Source organism: Macaca nemestrina, chromosome 6 (assembly GCF_043159975.1).
Source record: "Macaca nemestrina isolate mMacNem1 chromosome 6, mMacNem.hap1, whole genome shotgun sequence".
In the NCBI taxonomy this organism is placed as follows: Eukaryota; Metazoa; Chordata; class Mammalia; order Primates; family Cercopithecidae; genus Macaca; species Macaca nemestrina.
Genome location: NC_092130.1, coordinates 166,320,405 through 166,334,561, shown reverse-complemented (window position 1 = coordinate 166,334,561; position 14,157 = coordinate 166,320,405). Strand labels below are relative to the sequence as shown.

General features: G+C 40.8%; 1 protein-coding gene across 1 annotated transcript in view; it reads left to right on the top strand.

The window, feature by feature from the left end:
* Positions 1 to 12,737, top strand: part of OTULINL (OTU deubiquitinase with linear linkage specificity like) — a 31,230-nt gene extending 18,493 nt beyond the window's left edge. The window contains exons 2-8 of the mRNA XM_071099088.1: positions 2,330 to 2,489; positions 2,577 to 2,608; positions 2,715 to 2,806; positions 3,549 to 3,698; positions 8,618 to 8,746; positions 10,040 to 10,309; positions 11,439 to 12,737. Coding sequence (XP_070955189.1) covers positions 2,330 to 2,489; positions 2,577 to 2,608; positions 2,715 to 2,806; positions 3,549 to 3,698; positions 8,618 to 8,746; positions 10,040 to 10,309; positions 11,439 to 11,612 — 1,007 coding nt within the window. The 3' untranslated portion in view covers positions 11,613 to 12,737. The remainder of the gene's footprint in view (positions 1 to 2,329; positions 2,490 to 2,576; positions 2,609 to 2,714; positions 2,807 to 3,548; positions 3,699 to 8,617; positions 8,747 to 10,039; positions 10,310 to 11,438) is intronic.
* Positions 12,738 to 14,157: the final 1,420 nt, after the last annotated feature.

The window sequence follows — 14,157 nt, the reverse complement described above, 5'->3', positions numbered from 1 at the left end:
GCCAGGATGGTCTCGATCTCCTGACCTTGTGATCCGCCCGTCTCGGCCTCCCAAAGTGCTGGGATTACAGGCTTGAGCCACCGCGCCCGGCCTAGCATTACATTTTTAAGCTTTCATAAAAAGTTTTACTAAATGTCTAGGTGGGAATAAATATATAATGATTTGAATAGCTAATTAACTGTTCGGAAAAGATAATCACTTGTTTTTGAAAATATCCTTTTAAGTAATTGTAAATGTATCTTTAAAATTTGCTAGTGTTGGCCGGGTGTGGTGGCTCACGCCTGTAATTCCAGTACTTTGGAAGGCTGAGGCAGGTGGATCACGAGGTCAGGAGATTGAGACCATCCTGGCTAAGAGTGAAACCCTGTCTCTACTGAAAATACAAAAAAAATTAGCCGGGTGTGGTGGCGGGCGCCTGTAGTCCCAGCTACTCGGGAGGCTGAGGCAGGAGAATGGCATGAACCTGGGAGGCGGAGCTTGCAGTGAGCTGAGATTGCGCCACTACACTCCAGCCTGGGCAACAGAGCAAGACTCCATCTCTGCTAGTGTTGGCTGGGCGCGGTTGGTCACGCCTATAATCCCAACACTTTGGGAGGCTGAGGTGGGCGGATCGCCTGCAGTCAGGAGCTGGAGACCAGCCTGACCAACATGGAGAAACTCTGTCTCTACTAAAAATACAAAATTAGCTGGGCATGGTGGCACATGCCTGTAATCCCAGCTACCCAGGAGGCTGACAGGAGAGTCACTTGAACCCGGGAGGCGGAGGTTATGGTGAGCCGAGATCGCACCACTGCACTCTAGCCTGGGCAAGAAGAGTGAAACTACATTTCAAAAAAAAAAAAAAAAAAAATTTGCTATGCTAGTGTTTTTTTCTTTATTTGCTGACAGATTATTTCTTTATAAGTGTAAATATCACATCAAATATACAGATGATAAAATATGCCAAAATTTTAGATTCTACATTGATGAGTCTTTTAATATAGTTAAGCACTGGAATTTTACTAAATTATGTACTGTGGAGGAAATTATTTTGCAGTGAACCCCAGAGGTTTGGTCATTATTCAAAGTCCTCTTTCTCATTTGTACTTCAGCATTTTATGTGCTCAAACATAGTATAATTAGGAATCTACTGAACATAGCAAAATATTACAGGTGCACTGTTTGAACTCTCTAGGCCTGTTTTCTCTCTTGTCAAATCAGGAATGACGGTGTGTATCTTATGCAGCATCACAAAGAGATCTCATGACTCCTTTTAAGTGGTCTACTTTCTGGAAATGATATCTATGTGCCTGCTGTCTGAGTTACTTGCTCTGTGCTGCTTAAGTAATGCCATATGTTATGGCCTGTAATGGTTCAAACATATAAACGGGCAGAAGTGGATATTGGAGGCTGATAGGGTTTGGCTCTGTTTCTCCCCAAATCTCATCTTGAATTATAGTTCCTATAATCCCTAAGTGTCATGGGAGGGACCCAGTGGGAGGTAATTGAATCATGGGAGTGGTTACCCTCATGCTGTTCTCATGATAGTGAGTTCTCACGAGATCTGATGGGTTTTGTAAGGGGCTTTCCCCGCTTTTTGCTTGGCACTTCTTCCTGCTGCCATGTGAAGAAGGATGTGTTTGCTTCCCCTTCCACCATGATTGTAAGTTTCCTGAGACCTCCTCAGCCATGCTGAACTGTGAGTCAATTAAACTTCTTTCCTTTATAAATTACCCAGTCTCAGGTACATCTTTATTAGCAGCATGAGAATGGACTAATACAGAGGTGTCTCTGGAGGCATCTCTAGACGTCACGTGGTTTGACCGCCTTCAGTGTACTTGGGTCTGAATTGAACCCCTGTAATTGTGCATGGGATTCAGTTCAGACATTCAGCAAGAACCAAGTGTGTGGCAGCCATTGTGCTAGTGCTTAAAAATTTTGTTTCACCTTTCCCTAGCAGAGTCAGTGTTTTCACACTCATTGTACAGCCAAGAAAATTCAAAAGAGGAGTTATGTTGCCATAGTCGCACATCTAAATAAAGTAGTAGAGGCAGGTTTTGAGTCTGAGAGATTCTGAAGCCCATCATACTCTTTATGTTTATTCTTCTTAATTTTGTGGAACAAAGATGTTTTTATATATGATGCTGATTATGGGAGAACCAGGCATTTCTTTAATTTTTGGATTCAATTTTTAAATACTTTAAAAAATATTTACGTAAATCAGTGATAGATACTTTGCAGGTAAAATTATGCAATCTCTCTCTGCATTTTTTCTCTTAAAGCAAACTTGTGTAATTGTGATGTGCCTTTTTTTTTTTTTTTTTTTTTTTTTTTTTTGTAATTTTCATAGGAAGTGACCAAGTTCACTCCTGGACGCTAGCTACAAGCCAAGCCTTAGACACTGTCTGGAGAATGGCAAAAGGCTTTGTGATGTTGGCAGTTTCATTTCTGATGGCTGCCGTCTGCTACTTCAGGAGGCTACATTTATATTCAGGGCACAAGCTGAAATGGTAGGTCACTGTATCATCCTTAAATTTCAAATATATCCTTACTATTCAAAGCAGAATTCTGATGTTATTGTTCTCTTTATCTTTCAGGTGGATTGGATATCTGCAGAGAAAATTCAAAAGTAATTATTTTCATTCATCTATTTCTTTATTTTTAAGGTGCAGAGAGGGTTCGAGAAGGGAGAAGAAAGGGAAAATTAACAGCTTTTTATTTTTTATTTGGTCCAGGGAACCTCAGTGTGGAGGCAGAGGTTGATTTACTCAGTTATTGTGCAAGAGAATGGAAAGGAGAGACACCCCGTACCAAACTGATGAGGAAGGTGTGTCTGTTTTTAGAGGGTATGGGAGAAAGAGAATTTGTCTGCCAAAATCAGGAAACAAACATTCCCTTCTGCTTTACTAAATCCAGAGATCCATCAATACCAAAATGTGAATCAAGTAACAACTGTGGCTCTAACTCAAAAGCCAAATGGCGGCTAGACCTTGGCTTTGGGCTTTTACCTGGAGCTCGTGCCCTCAAGGACAGGTCGATGAGGTCTGTAATTCCAGGAAACTCAGGCCTTGTGCCTTTTCAGCGCCCTCCTGGCCAGGCCTATTAAACATCCGCATGTGCAGTGGAGACTGTCTTTGAAAAGATCAGGCACGCTGATGTAAAATATTTTGAGGATTTTTAGAATTTTCGTTGGACCAATCTTCATAAATATCCCCAGCAGTGCTGCCCAATCTTGCCACTAGCAAAAGCAAAAAAGGGTGGAGGGAGTACATATAAATATCTAGCGTGGTCCTAAAAGTATACAGAGTTTTTCACTGTGCTTAGGTCGCATCCATTATCTGCCCAAGGTGACCTTCCCCAGCTCTGCTTCCAGGATTTATCATCTAAAATAACACCTGTACAAATGAGAGTCACTTTAAAAGTCCATGCAGTCATATTCATAATTTATCATTGTTTCTGTTGTCCGCTTTAGTTGGGAGGAACACCTCACTGAAAATACAGTGAATTCACTTTCTTTATTTTCTTGTCTGGTGGAATTAATAAACAACTTTCTCTTTTTATGCTATTAGGCTTATGAGGAGCTATTTTGGCGGCATCATATTAAATGTGTTCGACAAGTAAAGAGAGATAACTATGATGCTCTCAGATCAGTGTTATTTCAGATATTCAGCCAGGGCATCTCTTTTCCATCATGGATGAAAGAAAAGGACATTGTTAAGGTATGTCTTCCCGCTGGAAATGTGGGAAATGTCATATTGACAATAACTGCAACTCAGGGGTTCCTAGTCTTTGGGGGCTTTGTATGCGGACGACCATGAGATTGAAAGGATTTTTTTTTTTTTTGAGACAAGGTCTCACTGTCACTCAGGCTTGAGTGCAGTGGGGTGATCATGGCTCATTGCAGCCTTGACCTCCTTGGCTCAAGTGATTCTCCCATCTCAGCCTCCTAAGTAGCTGGGACCACAGGTGCATGCCACCTTGCCTATCTAATTTTTGTATTTTTTTGTAGAGACGAGGTTCTGTCATGTTGCCCAGATTGGTCTTGAACTTCTGGGCTCAAGTGATCTGCCCACTTCCACCTCCCAGAGTGCTGGGATTATAGGTGTGAGCCATCATGTCTGGCCAGAGGAATTTTAAGAGGCCATTTAATCCAGTCCTCTGTCTCTCATGTCAGTTGCAAATAAACCATCTCAGAAGATAGTCATTCTCTGCATTTGTTTTTAATGCCGCCATCTTTTCTTAAGGGGCATCTATTCTTTTATAAGGCAGGTGATCAAGCAAAATTCACTTTTTTACTCTACAGTTAATGTTAGTTTTAATAAATGCATAGTTTGTGACCACCCCAAAGATTCTCTTGTATACTTTGGTAGTCCATCCTCCTCCTGCCCGAGCCCCTGGAAACCACTGATCTATTTTCTGTCCCTATAGTTTTGCCTTTTCCAGAACGTCATATAAATGGAATCATTCAGTATGTAGCTTTTTGAATCTGGTTTCTTTCACTTAGCATAATGCATTTCCAATTCATCCATGAATGTGTCCGTGAATTTGTAGTTCATCCTTTTTTATTGTTGAGTGGTATTCCTTTACATGAATGTACTATAGTTTATCCATTCACCAGTTGAAGGACATCTGGATTGTTTTCAGTTTGGGGCAACTATAAATAAAGCAGTTATAAATAGTCTCATACAGGATTTTGTATGAAAAATAGGTTTCATATTGAGGGAGTAAATACCTAGGAGGGAGACCACCGGCTTGTATGCGGGTTGCATGTTTAACTTCATAAGAAACTGCCAAGCTGCTTTCCAAAGTGGCCCAGCCATTTTGCATTCCCACCAACAATGTATAAGCAATGTTTCAGTTGTTCACATTCTCACCAGCACTTGATGTCAAGTTTTTGTTTTTTAGCCATTCTAATAGGTGTGAATTGGTATCATTGTGCTTTTGGTGTGTCTTCCCCAATGAGTAATGATGTTGAGCATTTTTCATGTGCTTGTTTGTCATCCTTATTATCTTCTTGGAGAAATGTCTATTCAAATCTTTTGCCCATTTTTTTTTTATTATTGAGTCTTGAGAGTTCTTTATATATTCTGAATACAGTGCTTTATTGGATATATGATTTATGGATATTTTCTCCAGTCTGTGGCTTATTTTCTGATTTTCTTAACAATGTAAAGCAGTACATTCTTGATAAGTAACCTGAGTTTTTATTTTAAATGCAGTATGTCTAATATAGGAACTACATTTAAGGATAGAGGAGCAAAGAAATATAAAGTGTGTGTGTGTATAAGTGTGTTCAGTTTTCTTAATATCTTTTATTTAAACTTGTTTCTGTTAGTTGCATTTCATCTAGCAAATGCTTGTCAAATATATGCAATGTGCTAGCCCGGTTGCTAATTGCTGAGGATAAAAATATAAAAATACAACAGACGCCAGGTGCTGTGACTTATGCCTGTAATCCCAGCACTTTGGGAGGCCAAGTTGGGAGTATCTCTGGAGCCCAGTAGTTTAAGACCAGCGTGGACAACAGAGCGAGACTCTATATAGTCAAAAAATTAAAAAGTCTAGCATGACATGGTGGTACATGCCTATGGTCATGTTACTTGGGAGACTGTGATGGGAGGATTGCTTGACCTTAGGAGTTTGAGGTTATACTGAGCTATGATTGCACCACTGTACTCCAGCCTGGGTGATAGAGTGTGTATTAGTCTGTTTTCATGCTGCTGATAAAGACAATCAAGATGAGATTTGGGTGGGGACACAGCCAAACCATACTATTCCACCTCTGGCGCCTCCCAAATCTCACGTCTTCACGTTTCAAAACCAGTCATGCCTTCCCAGCAGTCCCCAAAGTCTTAACTCATTTCAGCATTAACTCAAAAGTTCACAGTCCAAAGTCTCATCCAAAACAAGGCAAGTCCCTTCCACCTATGAGCAGTTTAGTTACTTTCTAGATACAGTGGGGATGCTAGGTAAATACAGCCATTCCAAATGGGAGAAATTGGCCAAAACAAAGGGACTACAGGCTATGCAAGTCCAAAATCCAGCAGGGCAGTCAAATTTTAAAGCTCCAAAATGGCCTCCTTTGATTCCATGTCTCATATCCAGGTCACACCAATGCAAGAGGTGGGTTCCCATGGTCTTGGGCAGCTCCGTCCTTGTGGCTTTGCAGGGTACATCCTCCCTCCTGGCTGCTTTCACGGGCTGGTGTTGAGTGCCTGTGGCTTTTCCAGGTGCACGCTGCAAGGTTTTGGTGGATCTACCATTCCAGGGTCTGGGGGGCGGTGGTCCTCTTCTCACAGTTCCACTAGGCAGCACCCCAGTGGGGACTCTGTGTGGGGGCTCCCACCCCACATTTCCCTTTCACACTGCCCTAGCAGAGGTTCTCTGTGAGTGCCCTGCCCCTGCAGCAAACTTCTGCCTGGACATCAAGGCATTTCTATACCTCCTCTGAAACCTGGGTGGAGGTCCCCAACCCTCAATTCTTGACTTGTGTGTACCCACAGACCCAACACCATGTGGAAGTTGCCAAGGCTTGGGGCTTGCACTCTCTGAAGGCATGGCCCTACCTATACCTTGCTTGGCCCTTTTTAGTCATGGCTGGAGTGGCTGGGATGCAGGGTACCAAGTCCCCAGACTGTACACGGCAGAGGGACCCTGGGCCTGGCCCATGGAACTGTTTTTTCCTCCTAGGTCTCTGGGCCTGTAATGGCAGCGGGGCGGTGGTTGCCGTAAAGGTTTCTGACATGTTCTGGAGACATTTTACTTGTTGTCTTGGTGATTAACATTTGGCTCCTCATTACTTACGCAGATATCTGCAGACAGCTTGAATTTCTCCTCAGAAAATGAGATTTTCTTTCCTATCACATTGTCAGGCTGCAAATTTTCTGAACTTTTATGCTCTGTTTCTCTTTCAAAACTGAATGCCTTTAACAGCATCCAAGTCACTCCTGAATGCTTTGCTGCTTAGAAATTTCTTCCACCAGATACTCTAAATCATCTCTCTCAAGTTCAGAGTTCCATAAATCTCTGGGGCAGGGGCAAAATGCCACCAGTCCCTTCACTAAAACATAACAAGAGGCATCTTTGCTCCAGTTTCCAAGTTCCTCATCTCCACCTGAGATTACCTCAGTCTGGATTTCATTATCCATGTTATTATCAGCATTTTGGTCAAAGCCATTCAGCAAGTCTCCAGGGAGTTGCAGACTTTTCCACATTTTCCTGTCCTCTTCTGAGCACTCCAAGTTGTTCCAACCTCTGCTTGTTATCCAATTCCAAAGTTACTTTCACATTTTCTGGTATCTTTTCAGCAGCACCCCAGTCCTGGTATCAGTTTAATGTATTAGTCTGTTTTCACGCAGCTGATAAAGACATACCTGAGACTGAACGATTTACAAAAGAAAGAGGTTTAATTGGACTTAGGGACAGTTCCATGTGTCTGGGGAAGCCTCACAATCATGGCGGAAGTCAAAGGAGCAAGTCACATTTTATGTGGATGGTGGCAGGCAAAAAGAGAGAGCTTGTGCATGGGAACTCCTCTTTTTAAAACCATCAGATCTTGTGAGACTTACTATCATGAGACCAGCACAGGAGAAAGACTTGCCCCCGTGATTCAATTACCTCCCACCAGGTCCCTCCCATAACACATGGGAATTCAAGATGAGATTTGGGTGGGGACACAGTCAAACCATATTAAGTGAGACCTTGTATTTAAAAAAGAAAACAAAACAAACCAACAACAACGGAGATTCCCAGGCTCAACAAACTGAGTAGGGTAGAAAAATGTATTGGATACCTATGATGGATTAGATTCTTACATTCACCATAATCTTATTTAATCCTAACAAGAGTCCTATAAAATGCACAGTATTATTGGTATGTTGCAGTGGAGGATGAGGCTACAAAGTTAAATAATGCATGCTGGTTAAGTAATCTCTCAGCTGGTGAGTGACAGCCAGGTTTGAACCACAGAGTGCATCATTCTAAAATCCACCTGTTCCCTGATGTAATATACTGTCCTAATATCATTTGATTAAAAATAATTTCTAAAGGGCTACATATAGTCAGTTTGGTAAATATTTCATCAAAAAAGATTGTTTCTATGGACACAATTCTATGTTTTCGTCACTTGTGAAATTGTAAGAATATGATGTAAAAATAACCTAAGGCACAAATCTAAAAGAAGGCAATATACTTACCTTTGCTATAGTCTTTTAAAATAAAGATTGCTAAATGAGATAAGATTAGGCCAGGTGCTGTGGCTCACACCTGTAATCCCAGCACTTTGGGAGGCCAAGGCGGGCAGATAGCTTGAGGTCAGGAGTTCGAGACCAGCCTGATCAACATGGTGCAACCCCGTCTCTACTAAAAATGCAAAAAATTAGCTGGGCGTGGTGGCTCATGCCTATAGTCCTAGCTACTCAGGAGGCTGAGGCAGGAGAATTGCTTGAACCTGGGAGGTGGAGGTTGCAGTGAGCCAAGATCACGCCACTGCACTTCAACCTGGGCAACAGAGTGAGATTCCATCTCAGAAAAAAAAAAAAAAAAAAAAAAGATAAGGTCGTGTGCTGTGCTATACACCAAATTGTGTGTAATAAACGTTCATATGCTAATCATAGTTGGCATCTACTTCCTTTTCAAGCTTCCTGAAAAACTGCTGTTTTCACAAGGTTGTAATTGGATTCAGCAATACAGTTTTGGTCCTGAGAAGTATACAGGTTCGAATGTGTTCGGAAAATTACGAAAATGTGTGGAATTACTGAAAACACAGGTGAGTGTTTGCGGGGGAAATAAACAAAAAGACTAGGAATAAAAGCACATATCCCAGGTAGAGCCAGTTTTTTCTGATGTCAGGGACATTGTTTTATGTTAGGAAAGTAAGAAGTGCAAGCAGAAATGCTTCTAGTAACTGATGATTTCCCTCCTTATTCTTCCTTCTAAGAAGTGAATGAGAGCAACACTGTTCTACATGATAATTAGGCCCTATAGGGTCGGGGGCTTCTATGGGCCGGCCTGCAAACCTTACCAATCATGTACCCTTGTTTCCCTAGAAAAATGTGGTGTAAGTTCCAGGCAAGGTGCTCAGAAATGCTCTTCTGGAATGCACTCCATTCATAACTTGGTAATGGCACAGACGTAATAATTTGACTAAGACTTCTTACTGTCTTTCAATAATGACACAGATTTTGGATGATCGAAATGAATCCTGAGCCTACCACTAGCTGGGTTACATTGGGAAATAACCTTTCTGGTCCATAGTTTTCTTATGTATTAAAGAGAAACATCAGTAGTGTGTGTCCTGTACCATTATTTTGAGGATTCAATGACTTAATACACAGAGTGTTTTAAACTGCACAGAATACACAGTGAATGTTAAAGCACACTAGCACTATTCTCTGGAATATCCTTTGTATAACCCATCCGTCCTAAGCAGTTTTGGAAAACTGACTTGCTTTGTATTTTTACCTAGTAGGTGATACTTTTTGAAAAAAATATTTTATCTAAACCAATTTCTTATTGTAAACGTTTTGTGGTCAGCTTAGGCTTCTATAACAAAATACCATAAATTGGGTGACTTAAACCATAAACATTGATTTTTCACAGTTCTGGAGATTGGAAGTCAGAGATCAGGGTGCCAGCACGGTGGGGTTTTTGGTAAGGGCCCTCTGCCTGTTTTATAGACAGCTGTCTTCTTGGTGTGTCTTCACATAGTGGAAGGAGAACTAGCTAGCTCTCTGGCCTCTTCTTATAAGAGTACCAAGTCCATTCATGAGGGCTCCACCGTCGGGACCTAATCACCTCCCAAATACACACCCTCTAGTACCATCACCTTGGGATTAGGGTTTCAACATTAGGAAGTTGGGGGAGACATGTTCAGTCTATTGCAGTTTACTTTTATGGTTAAAAAAGATCAAATAGTGCCAAAAGATACAAAGTGAAGAGTTAAAGTTCCACTTTTTTCTGTTAATCTTTGGTTTATTTTATAAATATGTTAAAAGTTTTGGAATGGTGTATGTCTTCACCTTTATCCTTCTGAATTTTACTTTTACATCTATGTTTTTAGTGGACTGAATTTAATGGAATTAGAGATTATCACAAAAGAGGAAGTATGTGCAACACCCTTTTTTCGGATGCCATTCTGGAATATAAACTTTATGAAGCTTTAAAGTTCATCATGTTGTATCAAGTCACTGAAGTTTATGAACAAATGAAGACTAAAAAGGTCATTCCCAGTCTTTTTAGACTCCTGTTTTCCAGGGAGACATCCTCTGATCCTTTGAGCTTCATGATGAATCACCTGAATTCTGTAGGTGACACGTGTGGACTAGAGCAGGTAACTGGGGAGGAATAACTGCTGGTATTTGATTAAGGATGCTGTGGCACTATTTGAACACAGAGGTGTCTGGGGTTGACTTTTCAGTGGTGATATAAGCAACTGCACAGAGGTGGTTGATTGATATTATCACCCCTCATATGAGGAAAAGAAGACTAATACATTCATTTCTCTGTGCTGGCTGCTTTGTGTCTCCTCAGACCTATGGCCAGAGAACACCAATTCTGGGGGCCTTTCTGACTGTTCACACTGCTTCCTAGATGCTAACAGGTTCTCACATAGACGTTCACCAGGAAAAAGTCCAGTTGGAAAATGAGATAGTTTTGGGAAAGCTATTTGGTTACCTATTGCAGATAAATAGAAATTAATTGAAACTTTCTAAAGCCAGAAAATGCTTTTATCCCTCTAGAAAAGAGTTTCTTTTTTGTTTTGCTTTCCCAGAGGGTGAACAAAATTATCTGACATTTTTAAACAAATGGATATAAAATGATATATAACTGATTGGAAAATAATGTAGTTTTTATCGTGAGTGTTCTTTTATTTTTTATTTTTATTTTTTTATTTTTATTTTTTTGAGACGGAGTCTCGCTCTGTCACCCAGGCTGGAGTGCAGTGGCCGGATCTCAGCTCACTGCAAGCTCTGCCTCCCGGGTTCACGCCATTCTCCGGCCTCAGCCTCCCAAGTAGCTGGGACTACAGGCGCCCGCCACCTCGCCCGGCTAGTTTTTTTTGTATTTCTTAATAGAGACGGGGTTTCACCGTGTTAGCCAGGATGGTCTCGATCTCCTGACCTCGTGATCCGCCCGTCTCGGCCTCCCAAAGTGCTGGGATTACAGGCTTAAGCCACCGCGCCCGGCCGTGTTCTTTTATTTTTTCACTAATTTTTTTTCAAGTAGCTTTTTCCTGTGATTTTTACATGCTAGTCTACAGAGTTGTTCCTATGCTCGTTCCCCTTCCTTCCACACAATGAGCGTTTGTTCTGAACTCTGTGCCCACTCAGTGGTCTATGGGCAGGTCTGTCAACAAGCAGATGATTTCATAAACCGCAGAGGAACACTTCCCCCCACTGTGCTGGGAGGCAGGAATTTGCAAGTGTGTATCTGTGACCTGTCTTTCATCTCATCCACAGATCGATATGTTTATACTTGGATACTCCCTTGAAGTAAAGATAAAAGTGTTCAGACTGTTCAAGTTTAACTCCAGAGACTTTGAAGTCTGCTACCCAGAGGAGCCTCTCAGGGACTGGCCGGAGATCTCCCTGCTGACTGAGAACGACCGCCACTACCACATTCCAGTCTTTTAAGTCCGCTGGGGGCCGAACAGCAGTGCTCACCAGTGACAGTGGTCACAGTTGCAAGTAAAGTATCTCTCTGAAACCAAAGCTAGCATTTCAGCATGGAAGGAATTAGGACCTTTTCTCCAGGATTACAGGTACACTGGATACAGCCATGCATGGATGGTTTTCCTTTATTTTTCAGTGATTTCCTCTGAAGCAGCTGCACTGATATATTTGGGTGTTGGTGGCTTGACTTTGTCCATAAGGGGCGTGGCCACTTCACATGATGGCAAGCCTTTAAGAGCACAAAGAAGTTTAATATGGACAACAGCAGCAAAAAGCAAGAAGAAAACACGTAGGGAAAAATGGCTAACCTGGAGAGAAAGAATTTCTTTAACCTTGATGTTCTTCATTAAAAATCTTATCTTGGACTGATTTGGGGGATTTTTAGAAACATGGCCTTATTTTATAAGCATGACTTTCCCAGGAATCTTTGTTATATTTTAATTTTTGATAACCATTTGATTAAGTGTATGTGTGTATATATACATATGTATGTTTATATACATACATGTATCTATGTATAGTTTTGTATATACATATATACACATAGACATACAGAGAAATAACCACTACTTTGTAATGCTGTACAGTTTGTTTTATATTTCTTTACTTTTTTTGTTACTATTTTATCTGGCCAGCTTAATAGTTTTATTTAGATTTTAAAAATTCTGTAGATTAAAGCAAATGACAGTTATTGAACTATCACAAAAATATTAAACTGTGGTACATTTAATGTGTATTTAATGTGTGGAATCTCATTATGGTAGGCAGAATAATGCCCCATGCTCCCCAAAGATATCTGTGTCTGAATCCTCAGAGCCTGTGAAGGGCTAAATGGGTTAAATGGGAAAGGAGAATTAAGGTTGCAGGTGTAACTGAGATGCTAATCCACTGATGGATTTTGAAATAGGGAGATTTTTCTGGGTTCTCCAGGTGGGCCCAGTGTAATCAGAATGGTCCTTAAAAGTGAAAGAGGGAATTGGAGGAGTGTCGGAGTCAGAGGGAAATGTCAAATATGGAAGAACAGTTAGAGAGAGATGTACCATTGCTGGCTTCGAAGATGGAGGAAGGGTCCATAAGCCAGGGAGTGCAGACTTTGTTTTATCTCCAAAGTAAAGCCTGTAGAATTGAGACTGGAAAGGAAACAGAAACTTCCCCATAGCCTCCAGAAGGAACACAGCCCTGCCAACACCTTGATTTTAGCCCAGTGAAGCCTGTGTTGGACCTCTAATCTGCAGAACTGTAAGATAATAGATTTATGTTTAAGCCACTAAGTTTGTAACATGTTATAGCAACAGAAAACTAGTATTCTCAGGCTAGTTTTTGGTCATCTTTATTTTGGAAATACTTTTCTAGTTTAATTTGATAATTTTTATTTTGGAGGTACTTTGCTAGTCTGTTTTGAGTTTCAGTGCATAAGAATAATTTTTAAAATCTTGCTAATTATATTTTACTTCAAAGTCACAAATCCCTTTCTAAGAATGACTTACACGAGATATTTAGCACTAACATTTTCCCAGATGTTCATATTATTTCTGCCATAAATTAAAAGGGAGTGTGTTAAATGCTGTCATATCTGAAGTTAACATTCATATTCTTTTGCAATGGGGATGATCCATCGTGTGTACTACATGAATCATGTCTGATGGTAGCTCGTTCCCACTGTCATTTTGTTTTCTGGTTGAAGATTAATGTGCTTAGCCACACAAACAAGAGTTCTTCATTGACCTCTACAGTCCCTGCCTGTTTGGAAACATCTATGGTTTTGCATAACCCCTGTCATTTAACTGACAGTGTTAGAAGATTTCCCCCTGATGTGTTACTGTAACCAAGAAAGCATGAACGCTGCCCTTTCTGGTGACAGCCTGCCATGGGCTGCTGTGGCTGATACTTATAGAATTGTTGCTCCGAAGTTTTGGCTCCACTTGAGCTGTCCAGGAGCCTACCTGGCATTTGTGTATTACCACTCACCTTGGATCTCCTTACCAATGTAATTATTTCCACATCAATCCAGGACTGAAAGGAAAAATTTTTTCACCAGGATTGGCAGCCTGTAGCTCTGTGACCTCAGTCAGCCCATCATGTTGTGGTGTGGTGGAGGGGGGCAAGAATTCTTTAGAGAACCAAGTTGTGAAAAAGATTTCAATCTAGTGAAAGTAAAAAGTCAGAGGACATTTAGATAGTTGCTGTATTTTGGGAAGATATCAAAACAGGTTCTTAGGGAGGAGGTATGAGGTGTTGTTTTGTTTTGTTTGTTTTTATTCAGTTGTATAATGAATATAACAAATTAAGTAGCCAGAAGGAGCTGCATATAAATTAGCACCACTTTTAAATGTCAACAATAAATTTGAGGTGAGCTTCCTGTGTGATGCCGACATTTAAATGTCTTTCTAACCTTACATGTTTCAAATGGTGAGAGAACTGTAGCAAAAATGCAAACATAATGCCCTTGTCGTTTTTTGATTTTAGGATACATTTCTGTCTTAAATTTTGGCCTTACGTGTCCATA